Raw genomic sequence first — 22,010 nt, 5'->3', positions numbered from 1 at the left:
TTAAAATTGTGGTCACTTATTTGCATGAAAGTGCCAGTTGTTAATGCAGTTGTTGGAAGATTTGAAGCCAGCCATTGAAAATATGAGCAGCTTTGTGTAAATAGTTGATTTTTACCGCTTCTTACCTCATACTACACAGCCAGATGTCTATCAATCTTCCTCCAATCCTTTCCATTCGAAATTTTTTTTTGTCTGTTTAGAGCATTCACATTTTATCTGCATCTTAGAATTCCTGTCATCAAATTTGGGCTTTGTGCTAAGCAGCCAGTGCTGTAATGTGGTTTTATTGTGAGGTGAAGTAGGTGTGTAACTTAAGGAAATTTCGTGGTTTGTTACAAAGAAATAAGCCAGCTATGAAATATAAGCAGGTTTAAGGCAAAAATAGCATGTCTATGGCAGCATCATACAAAAAGAAGTGTTGAAGATCTTTCACATTGCAGACATAAAAGCAAGTGAAGTGAATTTCATTTTCTTTTACATTCTTCAACTGCCAAGAGATGGCTTCCTTTCATTGCTTTGTTAATGTAGACACCTGGCTAATGAATTTACACTTAAATAATTCAAATGAATCTCTTTTAGCCGAAAACTTTATAATTCTAACTTTTTGTACAGTATAAAAAGCACCACATTATCTCAGGCTTTGTCTTGGCATCGCCCTTGCTCCAAACCTCTCCTGGTCTCTCCATATTATCATTGTGTGTTTCAATGCAGCCAGATCATTGGAGTAGCAGATCATCGGGGTACTTATATCAAAACCTTTAAAACTCCTTCTTTTATCTGTCAGGTAGCTCTTCAAACATTCGCCTACCCACAACTTGAATTTTCCTCTCTGATCTGGTCGCCCTATCAGAACTACCTAACCACAATTCAAAATAGTCGCTTTTTCAATTCTCAAAATTATGGCTACCAATAAAGCATAACACATATTAAACTTTCCCTTTCCCTACAGCTGCTAAGTAACCATTGTGACATAGCCATTTTGGAATGGTTTCATGAATATGTGCATAAATTTATCCACCATCGTTTACGCCTGGAAACATGGTTGTACACGTCACGCGGATTACACCATCGCCTAAGTTTCACCCACATTTATGGTAAAACTGACGCATTTAATCCGTCAGTGCTCCCACATGCCATATGTCTGTGGAATAACTTTCCCGAAAGCATAGTTGCAGAAGCTAAGAAAAGTTTCAGCAGTCACTTAATATGCATATGAGTTAACCCTTGTTATAATTTTTATTGGGATAGCAATTATATGGACACTCCAAGTGCGTTTCTGCTGTTGGCATCACCGTTGCTGTGAGGTTCCATATAAAGTCTAAGGGTGATAAAAGAGTTGCCGTGCACTGTATGCTGTATGTGCGATGGTGAGCCGGCGATCACAGCTCAATCTTATGCTCGCAAGGGAGAGAAGTGGGGAGGAAGCGTGCTGTCTTCCATCATGCGCAAGGCTCTAGGGAAAGGGTAGGGAGAGGGGCGTGTTCTACTCCTGGCGGCCGTATGTGCCCGCCTGAGCCACTGTGTCTCGAAAGCCATCTGTGCTGGGGGCAAAGTCCGCCGCGCGTTGCCTTTCCATGGCTTAGGTAGTTAATGTTGATGTGAGACACAGCGCGAAGGTCAATTCGCTTGCTGCTGCTGCTGTGCTTCCGCACTCCAGTGTTTTGACAGTGAGTTTCCACGATCATTGAGTGAGATGCATTCATGTTTGCTTGTGTGCCCGTGACCCCATGCTTGTTAATTTACTTAGTATGCTTATGTTTATAAGTGTATACTGCCGATCTAACTACTATCCTTACTTTGTATAGCTGTCCACTAATTTGCAATTGCAATCTATGCTTCGCCTTTTGGGTGAAACTGAGACTTTTTGTATGTTATGTTTTACTTTTATTTGTATAACTAGTATTCTGCCAGCCTTACTCAATTCCCCATAAAGGGGCCCTGTAAGGTATCTTTAAGTCATAAATAAATAAGTAAATAAATAAATAAAATTAATTCAAGGGCAAGTGCTTTTTTTTTTACCAAGATGCATGGTTGTTCATATGTTCCAGGAAAAGTCTGCATCAGGTCGTTCAAGGGATGAATTAAATCCGTTCCATCAACTCTCTGATCATGCTGAGCACCTTCGGAAATTGGGTGTGGTGCCTACCGATACTGCAAGCATTTACTGCTACACGTCTACTAATGGCATCTATGGTCAGTGTCTGCTTGTTATTTTCAGTTTTGTTGTGATTGCTGAAACTAAAAAAAAAAACTCATTTGAGACCATCTTTGTGTGGTTTTTCAGCATCAGTTGAATAAGCTATGTTTGCTTTATTCTTGTGAGCTGCTTTGTTAGGAAATCTTATATTCCTGCATCTAACACATACAAGGTATTGGCTAACATGTTGGAAGAAGCTGTGGCTGCTGCATCTTGATGGTGGGCAGAGTGAAACAATGTCTCTGTCATGAGATTTCAGTGCCTGTCCGAATTCTCAGGTTGTCCAAATCAGTCGAATCTCGCAGAGCCTCATAGTCACTAAAGCAGATCTTAAATGGCAAAGCTATTTAAGCAATCACTTGGTATATCAAAGGTGATGCAACCTTGCTTCAAATGCATGTGGACAGCAGTACTGTTTACACCAGCTTGGCTACACGCCTGCTTTGTGAAAAACGAGACATCTGTTCTCCATGTTATGAAGGACATCAGCCTTTCTCATGTGCTGGCTTGATCCTGGCGTGCGAGCAAGCAGGCACCTGATAAAAAGCTAAAGGCGCAAGCTGTAGCAGGTGCGAAAACTTGGTGCAACCCAACGAAGGGCACCTGGCTTTTGTGTGCTTGCTGTCTTGCCAAGAGAGCCGATTGTTATTGGCAGATGGTGTAGATCGTACTATCTGATGACAGGTTCGCATATTGCTATTAGCAGGTCTAAACTTTGTACCAAAACTACCTTCATGTATTTCTTTTTGTTGATCTGACTTAAATGATGGCTGGGATGTGAGATAAATGGTGCTTCTCTTTCTGTTTTTTTTTTTATTTTCCCCCCCTCTCCTAGACAGTCACACTTTGTAGTCCATGTAAAATTCCATATCTGCACTTGCACATATTGCACTTAGTATCTGGGTCATCTCAGTCCTTGTTGCTCAAGCTTTGACATTGTTAATGTTAATGTTAGCCTCCAACAGAACTAGAAAAAACCTGCAATGGAAAAACGGTGCAAAATGAAAAAGGCTAGAAACATGGTTATCCCAGCATTTTTGGAATGTTGCAGGATCTCAATTCAAGCCGGAATTGGGAGGTAGCTTTTATTTCTGTGAATATTCTGTTGTGAAAAACTCTTCACAGTTCCAGTTACCTCATTAAACTAAAGAGGACTGGCAGCTGAGCTAGTTGGCATAGATGCACACTTACAACATACAGTGCAAAAGATACAAGAAGGCAAGAAAACATAGACATGGTGCTTAATAGTGCTCGTAATAGTGCTAGTAGTGGAGGCTATCTCTAAATTTTCAATTTGGTTGCTGGAAAGTGTGTTATTTGTTGTTTAATATTAGATTTTAAACTTTATGTGGACTAATATGGAGGACAGCTACAAAATTGACACTAAATGGCAATTGTAGAAGTTCAAATGTAAATGATAGAGGTGAGCAGTGCAGATCCACTGCTGAAAGAATTTTGTTCTCATTTGTATAAAGAGTGTGAATTCAATTGCTGGGACAAACGAAGCCAGTTCATTGGGTGTCATCTGTTTCTGAAATGTTTTTGCAGTGTTATGTTCTATTGTTTACTAGGCCTTATCTGGCAACATTCCATCATGTTTATACATACAGGAAAACTATGAGAATGCAGTTAGGGTTCTCCTCACGATGGGCAGTGGTGGGAATTCTGTCCTCTGCTCCCATTTCCCACCCACCGCTCTGTGTTTACCACCCACTGCTTGGGTTGACTGGGTGAAGTTTCCAATTCTTTTTTTGCAATCCTTTGGTGTTCCAGTATCATGTGGGGAAATATTAGAAAGAAAAGTGACGTAGAAGTTGACAAAATGTCCTATTTTAGTGGGCTGTTGACAAAAATTGGGTAGAAAATCTGGTGTCGGTAGGTGCCATTGCACTGTAGAGCGTGTGACTGGTACAACTTTCTATTGACGCGATGCCACCATTTCAAAACCATCGTTAAGAGGAGATGTCTGATCTTCAAGCATACACGGCATCATATTTTGCCATGCGCAAATAAAGGAAGCGAACAAAAAAAAGGAAGCTAGCATTGGAATTGGTTACTACTGCCATAGAGAAACTGTACTAAATGCACCTATTGGCTTATGCAGATTTGAATCACCAGCGCATGTTGAGCGCACATTTTGACAACAGCGAGCTGTGCGTTTCCTTGTTTTCTTTGTCCTGGCTATGTTTGGCAATCGTGGTAGAATGTGTTGCTGCTTGGCGATAGTTTTGTTAATGCATCCAAAATGCAAAATTGTTGAATTTACAATTTAAAATGGCAGAATGGTTGTATTTGAAGTAAAAAAAGAGAGAGAAAAAGTTGCGTGTGTAACCCCTCCCCTCCAGTCGCAAGATGTCCAACCCTCCAAAATTTCTGGTTAGAACCTTGAATGCGGTGTATTCAAACAAACGCCAGTGATTGTTGTCAGTGGTGTCCCGAGAGTTGCGAGAGTTAGATTTTATGTGAGGATGTTAAACATTTGAGAACATAGGCTTGTTGTTTTTGACTGCAGGCGGTAAGTATAGCATGAAACCAAAAAACAGTTTGCCTAGCTATCACTGTGAAAAGAGCTGTTTTCAGAAACATTGTTTTTGAACAGCTAGTCTTAGAGGGGACTATGTTGTAAGTATAAGTGTAAGTGTTATAAGCTAACGGGTATCACAGCTACATTTTTCTGTTTATTATGGCTTGCTGAGAGACTACTTATTTTTGTTATAGAGTTCCCGTCATTGAAGTCAACTGTCGAAGCCGTCTTTTGCGATGGCCAGGGAGTTACCAGTGCCAGACAAGGAGAGCACTGTCTTGTTGTAACCAATGCCACAAACTTCTACTTTGAAAGTGGGGGCCAAGTCTCTGACATTGGGTGCATCAAAACCAAGGTAATTGTCCTGTTACTGTATTTCACAAGCAAGTTATAGCTGATTTCTTTACAGTATACCTAGTGTTTCTTTTTCTTATGTGAAACACTTTAAAAAAAAGATCTGTTAGAGCTAGGCCCTGGTGTTATTGTGCTAGACTACAAGACTGGGCTTATGTTAGCAGCAAGAAAATTTTCAATAGTTAGGCTAATTATTGAGAATGTACTAATTAACTTTATGATTATTAATTTTAGTATACATGTTGAAATTTGAGAATTAAAGCAGAGCAGTAGTATTGAAGTTATGTATGTTTTGCAGATTTCCTAAGACTATAACACCACTTTAGAGATATACATCTCCAGAATCAGCCAAGAAATGTATTGGTGTTCCCAGCAAGACCATTCCAAATTGAAAGGGGAACACTTTTGAGAGACATATTTAGGTTTTCAATGTATTTTGCTGTACATTTTGAGGATTGTTGTCCAGAAAGCAATGCTATTTTAATATAAGGTTTTCTGTTAAAGGAGTGTAGATACCAAATTCAGAGGCTGAATTGAATGTAGCGTAAGCTTTACATGCTTATGTGGAACGCTTTCACAAAATGTGACTGACAGCAGACAGCTAGAAGGTAATTTATTTCAATTTTAAAGTCTAGAAATGAAACGGGGCTCACTTATCTGGACATGTCATGATAGCTATGATGAAAACGTCATTGTTGAGAGCGGAATAGTGTGATGTTAAAAACGTGGGTGGCGACGCATTTTCGAAGTGGCTGCACGTAAGTTTGCCTAAACCGTGCCAGGAGACACACGTGTGCATTTTCCACCTGGCTCTCGTGTTGACAAATGTGGGCGCACATGTGAAATTGAGCAGGTGACGCATTAGTTTGTTGTCGTCCGTCCTTTGGTGTCTCACATGACCTCTGTAATGTCGGGTACTCGCCATTAATGTCATTGAAAGGTTATTCACCTCTACTGATGGGAATATTGAAATGAGAAACTGTGTAGTAGAAATTGCACAGTATTTTATTATTGAGGACGTGATTGTGCCTGTGCCAGTCGTTATCATGGTCCCCTAGATGCTGTATATTACCCAAGAGTGAAAAATTGTCACCCAAGAATTTGGCGTCTGCAATCCTTTTAGTATATATGACATCACTACTGCTTGGCTTCAATTTTACAACATGTGGCCTAATAGAATAATCTAAAAGTTTCTTAGCCTAATTGTTGCGGAAAATTTTCTTGCTAGCAATGTCTGCCTAGCCATGTAGCTTAATAGTGAAAATGACGGCAGCCTAAACACATATAAGCAGCTTTTCAAAACTGTTCCGCATTACAAAAAGAATGCTTGATATAGTATGGCTGTGTTTCTGTGCTGTCTCACATTTCCATTTGAAATCAGGCTTTTCTTGAGTGACATAATTGAATTGTCTGGTCTCAAGCCTTGCATCAAAATTTTGTCTTGTCCATAAAGTGCCAAGAATCATTTCACAACAGTGCTTGCTGAAGAGGCTCAGAGAAATAGGAAGCCTTACTGAAGAAGCTGTAAGGCAAGGAAACATTTAAATAATAATAATAATAATAATAATAATAATAATAATAATAATAATAATAATAATAATAAAAGACTCTTAGACTTGAGAAGTTCTTTGATTAAACTCCATTAATCCAAAAAGCTATTGAACCCCCTTACTCCTTGGTATACCTATAGAGAAGAAACGCCTGGTGCTCCTGGAGGTCATCTGAGAGAGATTTATTGTTAGGAAAAGGTTGAAAGATCAGCCTGAAATTCACTTCTCGCCAGCTGCTTAGCATAAAGGCACGGGTAGAGTGGAACAAAAATAGAAAGAATCAAAGCATGTGATCAACTCCTTGAAACACCTGGAAAGTGTCAACACTTAAACTCCTGGACCATGTCAGCATGTAGCTACGCTACATGCTGACATGGCCAGTGTAGATGCTGACAGCTACAGTGTATTGCACGCATTGAAAACAGATATAGTTTACGCATGCACCGTAGCAGGCACTGTTGCTGACACTGCATACGATTTAGTCTACCCTGTGACTTGCAGCAGCAGCATGTATCTTTCATTCTGCTGCATCCTGTGTTTGCTGCAGTATGCATGCAGGACATACTTGTTTAATGAAGGCTCCACAAAATGGTGTACTCAAATTTAGGTGCACATTAATGAACCCCAGGTCGTCAGAATTCATCTGGAGCCGCCTCCTACGGCATGTCTCATAATCAGATTGTGGTTTTGGTGCGCAGTTACGAGTAGCATTTGTCTTTGTCTTGTCTTCCTGTGTGCATTGTCTTTTTGTTGTGCTGATTTTCCTCACCAGCAACGCAAGACCAACTAGCCCAACAATGAATTCTTTTACTGTATTATCAGCTTGCTTGTGGTGCCAAGTAGTTGTGGCTAGAATGCACAGCTTCAATTGTATGATTGTTGACTCAGTCCCAGGTATACTTGCTCGGTTATTTTTCTTTTTTAATGCTACATCATGCTGTGCCTAAGCCAAAGTGTGATGTACACACACACATTTCCGAGCTCACAACTTATGTTTGCAGTAAAATATGTTTGTGTACAGAAGTGCTTGGCATGATTTTTGCAGTACAAAGCACTGAAGTGAGGAAAGTAGAGAAAAATAATGAAGGGCTAGCTAAAGAAAGACAAACACGAGTGCTGGCTACCAACTAAATTTACTGGTCGAGAACACACAAATATATACACAAGGTGATAGGGTTATCAAACACTGTATCAGAGACACTAGTCACATTGGTAGGTCAAAACCAGCAGTAAAAATTTGTAAAAATCATTACATAGTGAGAATTTTTGATACATAGTATAAAAACCAAACAAATTTAGCGTTTGCACAGGCTCAAAAGCGTTAACTCCTTATCTTGTAAAGCCACTGATGCTTGGCTCAGGCACGTGTCACCTTATGTTTTAATATAATAGGCCTTGGAAATTTCCTGCATTTCCCTGGATTATGATGGTGATCCAGCACTTTCCCTCTTTAAACTGAGGCTTACACCCACAGCTGTTGCAGGGCACCCCTAGGTTAGATGTCCTCCTTTCGTTAAGTTGTTTTTGTGTTCCCCTAATGTTTTGTTTATACAGTGTCCTGTTTAATCTATATAACTGAAGCTGCATGTAAATGGTATTCAATACACACCCCTATGCAGCAGTACACAAATTTCTTTTTATGCTTAACTGCGCACGTACAGCTTTACTTTTTCTTTTCATTCCGTAAAAATCACACCATGAACTTAAACCAACTCACCCACATCACTATTCTTATTCTTGGTGCTAGGTACTTCTACAAGAAGCCACTAAGTTGCAATGAAGGGGTCAGGCAAGCCTCTGCCAGACTTTTCGCAGAGCCGAACTAATCTCTTTTCTTATTGCCAATTAACTGGGTTGGTCACACTTTCATTTGTTGTTTTTTGTGGCCAGCGCAACAAAATATGTATGTTCTGAATTTGAGAGAGGGAAATAATGTGTCTGTCTGTGATGCGAATTCTATGTAATACAGATAGGGAAATATGGCCAATAGTGGCAGCTATTGCATATGAATAAGCTTGCTGTGTGCATTGTGAAAAATTAGGGAACTCTTATGTTTGTTTTTTGTACTTGCTTTAAGTTATGTTACAACTCAGTGTGAAATTCACAGTGTGATGATACTAGAGCAAGAGGAGTTCATAAATGAAAAAAAAAAAAGAAAGAAAGCAGCTCAGTGTGCGACTCTATCTGGTTATACACTTTCTTTTTCTCGATCCCTTGTGTGCTATAGCATCTGTGTAAGTTGGTCTAAGATGTCTGCACCACATTATCTTTGTTTTCAGAGTGGTGAAGTCACTGTTCATGATGTGAAAAACTGCAGTGGCTTTGTTTTTCACAAAGGTGTGGTCACAGCTGGATTAATCCACCAGGATGATGATGCAGAAATGTGGATTGATAAAGTGAGAAAACCATTTATCCTATTACAATCATCATCATCATCAGCCTATTTTATGTAGCATCGGCAATAGCAATAGCAGCATCGAGTGCTGCTATTGCCTGTCACGCTGCTATTGTCGTGCTGCTGTTGCCTGTCACGTCAGAATTCTTTGTTAATAGTCTACAGGCTCTTCAACACTGCCGCCTTTGTAGACTTTTGACTCCATTTCGTCTTTGATGGGCGCAACAGTGTTGTTCGTCAGTTCTGAGCAGATTATTGTGCCGGTTTTTTTTTTGCACCGATGACATTTCCCTCTCTCAGTTCAGCAAATGAGGGCTCTCATCAGAAGCAAGAAGTACGCAGGCTAATGAAATGCATCCCAGGATATGGGTGGGAAATAGGCGACAGGGGGGAGAAACTACCATGACTACTGCGGTGTCGGAACCTTTTCATGCGTTGGCACTTCCCGTGTGCACCGCTACTCTGTGGTGGCTACAGGGGGATGTGGTGGCACTGCTACGTGCATTGCAACCAATAAATCAGTCCTCAGGATGCCAAAATTTATTTGTTTTAGAGGCATTCACAATACATGTGGCAGTTAGGAATTCGGTCAGGGCATACGAAATCCTTTGTCGTAGAGGTTATTTCATTTTAGAAGCATTTGTTGTGGAGGCATTCAACTGTACATTTTGTGAGGACCTGAGTGATTATGGAGCTCTGGGAGAAGCCATTGTTGATGCTTTTGGTTATGCCGACTATTGAGCAAGTTCTTTGCAAATTTGTAATTAATGAATGAATAGGATGAAATCATATATTAGGTGTGTGTTCCATGCTTTTCTTCTTGACTCCAGGTCAGAATTTTATTGTTGCAGTCACCTCAGTGTTTCATTTATGTTGCGCTCCTTCCTGCTCATCCTGCCTGCTTCAGTAACACCATATCACCATTAAACAGCAGACTTGACATTATATGATGGTCCCAGGTAGCTAGGAGGTGCCAAATTGAGTTGGCGAGCGAGCAGAATGGGCAAAGGTTTGGTTAGGCAATGTTTGCACGCCTTTTAAAGCGAAGCTTTCTTTGCCTCTTCCTTCTACTTTCCCACCACTGCTGCTGCCCCTGCTGCTGTTGTTTGGCACACCGTGTCGAAGGGTGGTTTAGAGCATGTGTATACATGTCAGGAGCATGGCAGAAAGTAAAGGATACGTGAGAAACTCATTTGGACCTTTGCACCGCGTCGAATGGGCGCAATGCCCTCTGGAGCTCCCTGGGCATCGCCACATTAGCCTCTTGACAGCTGTAATTATCCATGACCCTACAAAAGCATTGCAAAAATTGCAGCGCTGACCTTTCTGCTAACGTGCATGTCCAGAGGGAAGCTGGATAGAATGGCAGAGAGGAGGCACAGAATGGGTAGAACTGGCACAGAAGCGAAATGAATGGGTAACAGCCTTGCCACTCTTTGCTCGCAGTTCCCATACAAGGGGTGGGATTGCGAAGAGGTGACGTGAGAAGGCAATCAAACGCAGCAGTTATGGGCAAATGGTATAAAATTAAGTTCAAGGTGCGGTATGGTACGTTTCTGCTATTTTTAAAAAATAAATACCATGCAAATTCGTCAAGCGGCCAACTTACGCAGGGCACGCAAAAGCATAGCCACATTAAAGTGCACTGTAGGGTCTAGGCAACACTACGGAAGCGGTTGCACGTCAAGTCAGCACTTTTGTGCTCGCCGCAGTAGTTTTGCGGCTATCGGATTACTCAAGGTCATGAGTTTGATCCCAACCCCGACAGTCACATTTCGACAGGGTTAAAATAAAAACCGTTCGTGCACTTAGATTTAGGGACATGCTAGAGAACACCATAGTGTGAAAATAAATCTGGAGTACGCCACTACAGTGTGCCTCATAATCCTATTGTGGTTTTGTACAGGCCCATAATGCAATTAAAGTTTAACACTTCTGCCCGGATGCAATGTGCCAAGTGAGGCAATCATAATGCTCAACCGTCTCAGAGGTTATGAACTATGGCACACGATGCCTCAATCAAATGCCTCCCCCTGTGTGTTTTGTGTGCTATGCAGACAAATAACAGTGGTGCTCACAAGGTAACGTTTAACTTCAACTCACCATAATAGTGTTGGACTAAAAGTTGAAGAAAGTAAACATGCGCCATCAATATCACCGTTAAATATTGTCAGTCAACTTGAACAGCACAGAAAGCTTCGCTTACATCGATCCCCGCAGTGCGTGGGATCCACATATTTTTCATTTTTCATGCAAGTTCAGCCAAGTTCCCACCTTTTTGCCATCTACAGACTCAACCTTTTCTTTTTAGTAACTGTGTAATTCTTTGTTCTCTGTTTTTATTGATAACAGCAACATCGATTGCAGTGCATGATACACCACACTGCAGCGCATTGCCTGAATGCTGCACTGAGAGCAGTAATTGATTCTGCTGAGCAGAGGTCATCATTGGTAGATAGTGAGCACTTGCGTTTTGATTTCGTCTGTAAGGTGAGTAACTTGTATCCTAGTTTATGAAGGTTTATCTTGGCTTTCTTATGCATATGATTGTTATAAGATTTCGAAATGTTGTCTAAGCTTGTGGAGAACTTCATAATTTTGTATGCAGCTGACAATGTGCAGAGTGAAGTAGTGCAACAAACTTGTATCGAAGTGTTGATATTGAATTTATCCCTGTAAAGCAAGTATAGAAACTTAATGGGGCTGAAAGGGGCAAGCAACTCGCTAGTTACCAAATAGAAAAAAACAACTAGAAAAATAGAAAGAACCTCTGTCTTTTAACATAGCTGCCCAAACAAAACAGAATTTCACAAAGAGGTGGTGACGAAGTAATCAACGGCGGTCAAACATAGGATGTCTTTGGACCCAACGTTTTTGTCATCTAGAATGCCCTCCTTTGACAAGGTTTGGATAGTTTCGTAGAAAAGAAGCTGCATGCTTTGGAATTGCAAAGTTGTTGTTCTAGGTGCGGAACTGTTTAGCAAAGTATTGTGTTTGAGAAAAGAATGGGAATGCATCACTTATACTGTTTTGCATTCTTCTGCATTTACTGTTTTTCAGAAAAATTTGACCAACGAGCAGGTAGCAAAAATTGAAGAGATCTGTCGTGATGCAATCCAAGCTGGTCGCATTGTTGTAAGAAGGACTATGCCTCTGGAAAATGCTTTGGCCCTACCAGAGCTAGTTAAAGTTCCAAATGAGGTACAGCTACATAATGCTTTGGTGCCTTTTGCAGTAATGACAACTTGTACTGAAGCTGCACAAAACTGTAACATAAGTGAATGTAAGGTTCCACTTGAGCAGTTACTTGCTCATGGCAAAGGTAACAGTGCATTGGACAGGACAAACGGAAAGAATGGATGCAGTAATTTGTCCATTCTTTTCATTTGACCTGTCCCATGTGCTGCTACTCTTTTCATCTGTAACATGCACCAACCAGCCAAATTTTCACTGTTTTGTCTCTCATGGCTGCTGGTTTCTGGGAATGAAAATAGACACACATTAGTAACCATTTTTTAATGAATATCAGCATTAATAAACCTTTAAAAGACAATAACAAAAAAAGTAGAAAACAAGCTTTCTTAGGGTGGTTTAAAGTTCTTGCTCAGTGTAAAGGAGTAATATTCAGCTCAGATGTTTGTGACCTTATGCCCTTTAAGTAACTTTGCGAATGTTTTGGTCTGACATATCATAAGAATGTTATGGCGTAGCATAATTCGTTTTAAACGTTGCATAAATAAATGTGATAACTGAAGGATTATTTGAGCGTCTGAGGTTCTTCAATTCTTAAATTTTGGTGTCGTGTTCCTGCTTCTTTTTTTTTAAACTTTCTTCTGTGCAGACTTATCCCAAAACTGTCTCTGTGATAAGGATTGGAAATGAAGATGACATCTTTTCTCAAGAGCTTTGTTGTGGAACGTAAGTTCGTTGCTATGTTGGCAGTGGCCTCTATGTTTAGTTAAATGAACTGACAATCAATTTTTATGTTTCTTTTTTTAATGATATATAGTGCTTCTTGTTGAAAGTACATAGGTCCACAGCATTCACCTTAGAAAGCATGTGAGGAGTTCTAGAAACGTTTTGCTTTATGTAACTTTTCACAATTTCATGTGCGCATATGCTGCCAGTGCTGATGTAACTGAGAAGGATGCTAGGTGAAGCGAAAAATAACAAATAATGCCGCTGTGGTAGCAAAAGAGCAATCCTTTTAAAGCTACAATACAGCAGTCTTAACAAATGTCTGCAGTATAGAATGGGCTCATGCAATCACCTGTATGCCAATTTACATACACTTCTTTCTTTATTGGGTACTGTTGAAGCACCTTGGTGCTGTTTTAGGTAGGGGTAATGGGTACACCCACTGGAAGCTCAAATGTGTTTGAAGAAAAATGAACAGCACCAGAAAGTTGTAATGCTTGAGGGCGAAGACGCATATAGAGAATATGACATGAAGACTCAAGCAATGGCAAATAACAGGCACAGAGCCAGATGTTCTAGGCAATGGGCAATGCATGGAACAAACTGCACTTTAAAATGAGCTACCCTGGTCTAAAAAAAAAAAGGGGGGGCATTTGACAGTGTAAAAGCTGTAACATTAGTGAGGAACTAGTATCTGATGATAAACAGAATTCACTTAACAGTGCCTAAGATGCGTCCACTTCTGTGAGGTCATGTGGTACTACTAAGTATGCTGCATTGGTCATGATGCTATTTAATTATGAATTGTTACCTTGTGCAGTTTGTGCTAATTATAATGTAATTCATGTGCTACTACTATTAATATGCCATAGCTCATCCATAAGATGCTCTTCTTCATTTTTATATCTGAGCAGACATAAATTCTGTCTACAAATATTAGAGTACATTTGCACTTGTTACAATGTGACAAGAGGTTGGTCAACAAACGTTTATGCATATTTAACCTGTGATTGATGCCCTGTCTGCCCTACATAAAAGCGACGGCAGCTAAAAATAACTTTTTAAACTGTGCTCAAACAGCATTCTGCAAACTTGTAAATGTGCTTTACGTAACACCTGTCAAGTCTTTTCTTGCAGTTTCATTAGTCTTTCTTTCTCTGCACAGCAGCATAAATCTTTCCTAACCTATTGTCAGCCATCAACTATGAATCCTTACCAACATGCACAACTTTCAGGTGTTCTAAACCTTCCGTCTTCTTACCTGTTATTTCTTTTTAAGTTGTTCTTGCAGTCAACATTAACAATTGAATGTAAATACCCCTTAAATAATTTTTGTGCTGGTTTACATGTACCTTGCTACCAATAGCTGCTTAGACCTAAAAGCAGTTTTTATAATAGCGCTACCGTGAGCTGAATGTTATAAAAAGTGAAAGAGCACTACAATTTCATCATTAGAGACTATGAGCTAACTATAATCATCCTTTTTGGATAAATTCTTCCCAAATTATTTACTGGGAAGGGAAGTCTTATAGTCGACTTAATTAGTTCGACCGTGATGAAATCGACAAAATTAATCTAATTATCCAGTAAGTCGAATGAATCAAGATGCAGAAAGAAAATGCCAAAACATACCGTTGATTCATTTGGCAGTATTTTCTCGAGTTTAACATGCCTCCAAATTGAACACACGCCAACTTTCTATGTGTCTGAAGTAGAAAACGAACGTAGAAATGACTTAAAGCTTCTAAGCAACCAAAGTAGAAATCTAACATGCACTCGATTTCTTAGGATGGCTGCTGGTTTAATAAAGTCAGCTTGACCGCACAGTTTATAAAGTGAGTTCCGCTGCCATACAGTCATGTTATGCGTTATAGCATAAGAATGCCAGAGGCGGTTTTACTTTCATATCTGATTGCTCCATGCAAGCAATTTTCGGCCCAATTTCCCTGGAAAATAAGAAGTGCCTCCCTTAGAGTCGGGTAAATACCATATTCAGACATTTTGAGCTACTGTTATTGCTTGAAAAGCTTCCTAGGGCAGGCCGAAAATAGGTGTTTTTCACAGGAGATATAGGTGTTCAACGCATTCACTGTCCCCTAAGCTCTGCCAAGACAGATGCTGCCACTAAAGGGTCGGTATTGGGATCACCATATGGGTCGAGCACATGTGTGTGGACTGGTCAAGTTCAAATTATATGGCCAATGCCAATTTTAGGATTGAAATAATGAATTTTTGGGCTCATTGAAGTGCATGAGCACCGGCTGGCACCTTCGTTTGGGATTGAATTAATTGAAAAAATCGAATTAACGGATGTCTACTGTAGAATGAGACTGAATGCTGATGCATGATCCTGTTTCTTTAAAGGGCCCCTAAACCACTCCGAGCTAAAAGGCAAGCCAGTGGTTTCTCTCATGCCTTTGCTAGCCTCCCAATAGGTGCTCTTTCCTTCTTGCCACATACTTCTCTAGGAGACATGTGGGCACTACGTCAATACCAAATGTCATGTTGGTGCTTGCTTCTTGTTTGTATACACCATTACTCCTGCTCATCACGTTTACTTACTGTTCGGCCAAACATTGTTGCCTCTGGTCATGCAGTGAAAGACACACCACATGAGTTGAAATTAGTTATGTGCACGGCAAGCAAGTGAGAGGACGAGGAAGAGAGGGTGTGTGACTATACGGCAAAGGTGTGCTAGCATACTTATCTGAACTGATGTGTTTCGTATGTGGACCAATTCACAGCTTTTACCTTGGTGATGTCACATGCATGACCCTGTTGGCATACACAAAATGTGAAGAAGGAACTTGAAAAGCCTAGAGAGGAGCACATTATTATTTTTTTTAATGATCTGAGATGGTTTAGTAGCCTAATAAATGGCCATATTTCCTAAAGCATGTTTCATATCACTAGGAAGTTGTCTTTTTCTTGCATTTTAAATGTGGTTTATATGTCACCTGAAGGCACGTCTCATCCTTGTCGGACCTGGGAGAAATTGTGGTGACATCACACCGTTCCGTGGGCACCATGGTAAGGTCCATCTGTGCTGTAGCTGGGCCATTGGCTGCTGCTTTGCGTTTTCAAGATGAGCACGTCCAGAGGCAAATGCGTGAGCTAGCAGAAGAAGTTGAAGCTTTGAACCGAACATCACTGGTAGGTGCCTTTTTATTATGCTATGTATTGATTTTATTTGTTTCCCTTATATGATATGTTGTATGTTCTTTTGTAACTGTTGTGTAACAAGTGTATGTTTACTTAGTGAAACAGTTACATTGCAGGTGGCATGGAGCATGTGACACTCATTTTTGGTTTTGTCCCTAGGATGAATATGTAACTATGGCAGCTTCCAAGAGAAAACTTACTGAAGTGCGAAAGGTATTCCCCCTTTATTTCTTTAAGTGTGTGTTATTAAGTAGGTGGGGCTGGTCTTTTTTCAGTGAAAATTGCAATTATATTCGTTTTGATGGAAAAAGCCAACAGAACAAATGTGCATGTTATTTCCCATGCAAATTTCCACTTTACAGTCTGTATAAAGCAGACTAAAAACTTTGAATATGTTTTAGGACATGTCTTAAAAATTAAGCTTGTTCTTTCTTTCTTTCTTTTTTTTTCAATGGAGCCAGCTTGTAGCTGCACGTAGAACTTCCTTGCTGCTTCAGAGGAAAGCAGAGGTAGAACTTCTCAAGTTGGAGCGTCATGTAGACAGCATCATCCGAAAGTACAACCGGAATTTTGGAGAGCCGAAGGTACCTTTATTACTCTGTGACATTCCTCCAAACTGGCTAAAGTTATAGGCCTAAAAATATTATTGTGGTGCCGGTTGAACTTATGTGGCATATATTTTTCAGGTGATAGATCAGTTGAACAGGGCCTTGGAGAAGTGGAAGCACACAAACTTTGTTGTGGCTTGCTTTGACTTTTGCATGGATGGAAACCTTGTGTCAAAGCTGGCATACAAGAAATGCAGTTCTAAGCCATACTTCATTGCATCATTTATAAGTACTGACCAACTTCGCATAGACTGTACTGTCCCTAAGGTGTGTCTGTCATTGCAGTATAATTAATCATTGTCTGAAATTTTGCCCTTGCAAGCTTTTTGAGAGATTGAATGTAAAATGCATTGGTCGACTTTTATTTGAAGTCTTGTAAAATGATTTGATGCGCTGCTGCTTGAGTGACTATTTAATACAGAACGCTGAGCAGGTTGGAACTTTGACATCCGAGACATTTATAGTGCTTCAGGAAAAAAAGAAACACCGTAGAAGAACAGAGAAAATTTGACAGGACAGGAAGGACGCTGGTCTTCAACCAGTTTTACTGCATTCGTAACTACACCGTAAAACGTCGCTCAGCAACATAAATGCTCAAAAACAAGGCTCATGCGCCAGACCACTCATTACACATGTGTAGCACACAACCATTGGCAAAGACAGTCATTTTCGTTTTTCTATAGAGCGCTAGAAGCAGGGCCTATACAGTTGTCAGTATCCTTCTTTATGCCATGAACTTCATGTACCCACATTCTTAGTGATCTGAAATCCACCATAAATAAATGTACTAGAATTCAGTGACTTTAATGTTCAGTGATGGTATGATACTGATTGTGATACCATAAGATATGGACTGAGACACAGGGAAGGATGAAGAAAAAAAGTCCCTTTTATTTCAGAATTTTGCTTATGCTTTCCTACCTCCCACCCCTTCCCCTTCTTTTTTTTTTTTTCTGCAGGAGTTCTTGACCAGTGAATTTCAAGCGGAGGCTTGGGTGAAGGCTGTTGGACCTTATGTAACCTTACCTAATATTGTGTCTCCCAAAGTCCACACCACTAAGACTTACTGTTATGTGAAGGCATCATTTGGGCCAGGTTTAGATCTCAAATTTGTCGAGCAAGCTGCTGTCAATTTTGCCAAAAGTCATTGTGCTGGCAAACTGAGCAAGAAAGCATCAGATGTTCAGTTATGATAAGATATACAGTTTGTAGCGCAGGTATTTTCCGCGTGTGTATATAGCCAGTTTGTTTGTTGTCTTTATTTTGTAAACACATGCATTCTCTAATAAGCTATGGTTCCCTCTGACAGACTAAAGATTGTTGTGAAATTCCATTCCATGGCTACAGAACTCTGGTGGCTTGTATGTCGTGACTTGAAAGCTATTTCTGGAGAATTAAAACGCTTTCTTGTCATCTGAACTATTGCTAGTGCCCACACATTGAAGCATTTATGCTATCTCTTAGGGAATCCTATTAGCTGTGCAGCTCAGAAGCCCAGTAAAAAAGAAACTGCGTTTGCATTGCAAATGAACAAGAAGAGGAATGTGACAGTATTATGTTGGGCTAGTTGGTGCATATCAACAGGTACGGCCAGCAACTTAACACAAGAATGACAGTACTACCAGTGGCTAGATTTTTGTTAGGCACAACAACATGAAGCCGACAATGAAGCCAAGGAAAGCGTAAAGGAAATTGCCCGTGATTTTAACTTAAATGTAGAAATGATAAGGTAAAGGGAAATGAAAGTGGAGAAAAATACAACGTGCCAACATTGGGAGCCAAACCCATAGCTTTTTGTAAATTTTAGCTGTAAACCCATAGCTATTGTAAGGCTCCCAAAGCCATTAATAGCTATTTTAGGTTTGCACCCAGCATTCAAAAGAGCTATGGGTAACTAAATGCACTGGCAAAGTGTATTATTCCATGCCCTATTACATCTTTATTATTACAGCCCTATTACATCTTTACAGTAGAGATATTGCAAGAGAAGGATTCAATCAGTGGTTATCTTTGAGTCTACATTAAAATCTCTACAGACAACCAAAAGGGAATTAGAAGCCATTTGGTGGTTTTCATATCAGCTATGAATTTGCCAATAGCTGCTCTTGGAGAGCAATAATGAGTTGGAGCGCACATGGTAGTCATTATCAAGTCATGACTAGTAGCTTACCGATATTGTTGAAGAGAGAAGCACAATCATTGAATTCTATTGGTACTAACATATGGGGCAGAAACATGAGGTTAACAGAGTAGTTTAAGAATTTAAGGGCTGCGTAACGAGCAATGAAACAACATTAAAAGACAGGAAGACAGCATTATTGATAAACACATTCACTGCGACAGCATTTTTTGAACTCTTGATTCATGTATGTACGTGATGACCCACCAGTGGGTCACTTGTAATATTCCTCTGGTGCGTCGTGACCTACTGGTGAGTCACCAGGGGGGTGAACTTTTTCTAAACTTCCTCAAGGCTCAGAAAGATAGCACCACGAAACGTCAGACCAGAAGAAACAAGTATTTTTTCTTTCCGTTAATTTCTAGTGAAGATGTCACTTGCGCACTGCAGGAAAGCCCTGCACAGCCACACAGGGGGATTAGCTTCTGTGACCCACCCGTGACCCACGTAGCAGTGAATGTGTTAAAGAGCAAACGGGGGAAGACAGTGTTCTAATTGACATTAAGTGGATGAAATGAGGTTGTAGAAGCCATGTGATGTGCAGGGTGGATAACCAGTGATCTATTACAGTTGCAGAATGGGTGTTAAGATAAGGGATGTATAGTCTGGAACAACAGAAAACTAGGTAGTGCAATAAAATGAGGAAATTTGTAGGCATAAGATGATGTCAGCTGGCACAAGGCAGGAATAATTAAAGATCACTGGAAGAGGCCATTTGTCCCGCATTAGACATAGACAGGCTAATGATGAGGGCAATAGGTGACCCCCACGAAAATACTGTCGTGGGTTGCCTTCGGGATGAAAATTTGTGTCACTTGGCCAAAAATGATGCCAAGTGCTTCAAACTATTGCTAGGACAACAAAGACATTTTCGATGCTTCAAAATACCAGAAGCCCCATTTGTGCCGTAATGAAAAACTTCCTTTGCTAGCACATGCAGAAGAAATGAGTAATAGTCAACACAGAGAGGTGCCAGCCTGGCAGAGCCCGGATATGATGACCAAGCGCCAGCCATCCATGCTGTGACCAACGGTTCCTTCCCTCTCCTGGGTGAGACTGTTCCCAGCAGGGAGCCTTCGCCTTTTGTTCTCGAGCAGCTTTCAAAGCTGAGCGCTCTATGTAACAATATAAATAAATGTCCGGTCTTTCGTTCTATGTTTTGCCTCGTCACTGCCCAGGACCTCTCCTCTGATCTACCTGGTAAGGGTCCAGGCCACTAGGCCAATACCGCCCCTGTGACTGAGGAGCCCCATGCAACAAGACAAATGCTACTTCAGACATCAGCTGCAGGAAGCATCAGAGAGGCACTGGTAATGAAGATTGTTTTTGATGAACTGTGTTACTTCACGTATGGAAACACCAAGAAAGTAATTTGTAGTTTAGTGACCTAAATGGTGGACGTTGTAGACTAATTTTGACTAGCAAGGGTTCTTTTAACATGCAACCAAAGCATGCTACATGAACATTTCAGCATTGCGGCTCATTGCAATGTGGCTGCCGCAGCAAGGAGTCTCACGAGCGATGTTGTGATCAACAGCAAAACATTATAGTAGTCACTGAGCCACCACGGCAAGTGCACCAGCATTGTATTGATTTTTGGAGCTGATATGTTTTAACTGAAACATTGTTTTGGTGTTAGCTTACACCAATATTGCTGTCTAATGCCAGTGAATGAAAGCATGGTGAAAGGCACTGTTTGTCTTCACTATTGGTGCTTTCTAACTTGCACCTTCTATTTCTCTAACCTTGAAGATAATCTTGCATCTTCTACACTGAGCCATCTGCTTTACATGTGCATGTCGCAGAAAAACACCTGAAATTTGGTCTAGTAGTTTGTATAGATTTAGTATGGTGCCATGGCACCCAGAAGAACACAAGAAAATCAGAGCGGACAATTACCTGTCCTCTTGTGTTCATGTAGGTACATAAATATTAGATTAAGGGAGTGTGCTAACATTATCAACAAGAAAGCCAGAAGCTTGACTGATCGCTGTGTGAGCTGTGGGAGCTTGACATTGCTTAGAATGCAGGTATCTTGCTCTGGCACAGGAGTAAGATTATGCTAGAAATTATTGAAGTGTGCCCTATGTTCAAGAACTCTGATGATTGTGTTGTTCTTCAGTTACGATGTCCACTGAGCAGATAGACCGTTTAGAAGGCACATGAATGGCATTGCTGTCTGCATCCAGTTCATTTTTGGTTTTCTGTACATGCGTGACTTAGGTGAGGTTTTCTTGGAATTATTGATTTGTGGGGTCTTAATAGTGTTCCAGTTGTAATTGGTGCTGTTGTCCATCCTCTTCTTTTGTGTTCTGCTTGTTTTTCTTGAATTAAGGTTCAACTGTACTGACAATAGCTTTCGATGCAGATCGCATGATGTCTTGATACAGTTGTGCCTATGTGTATCTAATGAAGAAATGAATGTATGGAAATTTTAGCATATGCCCAGTATTCTAGCATGTTTAGCTGCCTAACCTTAAATCAGCAGTTACTATGCACTCATTGTACAGTACACACTTGCGCTGACAAAGGTTATTAGCACTGCACAAAGAACTGTGTGTGTGCATGTGCGTGTGTGCGTGCATGTATGTGTGTGTTTGTGTGTGTGTAAAGAGAGAGAGAGAATACGCAACATTTTATTTTTTAAATCGTCTGTGGCAGCTAGCTCAATTTTTTACCTTGAGCTAGATTACTCCAAGAGGCAGACATTATTTGCATGAGAAATTGAAATGCATAATCACCAAGTCAAAAAAAATTATCACACATTAAGTTCTTTGCTATTACAGCACGCATTGTAATTTACAAATTGTGTCTGGCGAAGCAAGGCACTTGGAACGAATGTTAAGGATGACACAAGTTTTGAGATATTGATTCGCAAAGTGTGCGACGAAATACAGCGGTGTTCCTGAAGTGTCCTCCAGACTCCGTCTCACACCAGGGCTATAAGTAAAAACAGGGTTTATTCCAGACACATCTGGTCATCTTCTTATTCAGTCAGAGAGCTCATGGATGTATGCGCCGTGCCGATGCGCGTATGCACAGTTCTGCTGTGGGCGCGATACGGCACTTCCTTTGCTAAAATCTGTCCGGGGGTTTTCTTTTCCAAGTTGATCGTCTGAGTAG

General features: G+C 40.5%; 1 protein-coding gene across 4 annotated transcripts in view; it reads left to right on the top strand.

Annotated features, from left to right (window-relative positions):
* Nucleotides 1-20,042, top strand: part of LOC139054247 (alanine--tRNA ligase, cytoplasmic-like) — a 40,274-nt gene extending 20,232 nt beyond the window's left edge. For all 4 annotated transcript variants that reach the window (XM_070530960.1, XM_070530962.1, XM_070530963.1 and 1 more), the window contains exons 11-21: nt 2,049-2,193; nt 4,916-5,076; nt 8,905-9,021; nt 11,373-11,510; nt 12,081-12,221; nt 12,862-12,938; nt 15,902-16,091; nt 16,260-16,313; nt 16,562-16,684; nt 16,787-16,975; nt 17,668-20,042. In XM_070530960.1, coding sequence (XP_070387061.1) covers nt 2,049-2,193; nt 4,916-5,076; nt 8,905-9,021; nt 11,373-11,510; nt 12,081-12,221; nt 12,862-12,938; nt 15,902-16,091; nt 16,260-16,313; nt 16,562-16,684; nt 16,787-16,975; nt 17,668-17,901 — 1,569 coding nt within the window. In that variant the 3' untranslated portion in view covers nt 17,902-20,042. The remainder of the gene's footprint in view (nt 1-2,048; nt 2,194-4,915; nt 5,077-8,904; nt 9,022-11,372; nt 11,511-12,080; nt 12,222-12,861; nt 12,939-15,901; nt 16,092-16,259; nt 16,314-16,561; nt 16,685-16,786; nt 16,976-17,667) is intronic.
* Nucleotides 20,043-22,010: the final 1,968 nt, after the last annotated feature.

Source organism: Dermacentor albipictus, chromosome 1 (genome assembly GCF_038994185.2).
Source record: "Dermacentor albipictus isolate Rhodes 1998 colony chromosome 1, USDA_Dalb.pri_finalv2, whole genome shotgun sequence".
NCBI classification, from domain to species: domain Eukaryota; kingdom Metazoa; phylum Arthropoda; class Arachnida; order Ixodida; family Ixodidae; genus Dermacentor; species Dermacentor albipictus.
This window is presented reverse-complemented; position numbering and strand designations above follow the sequence as displayed.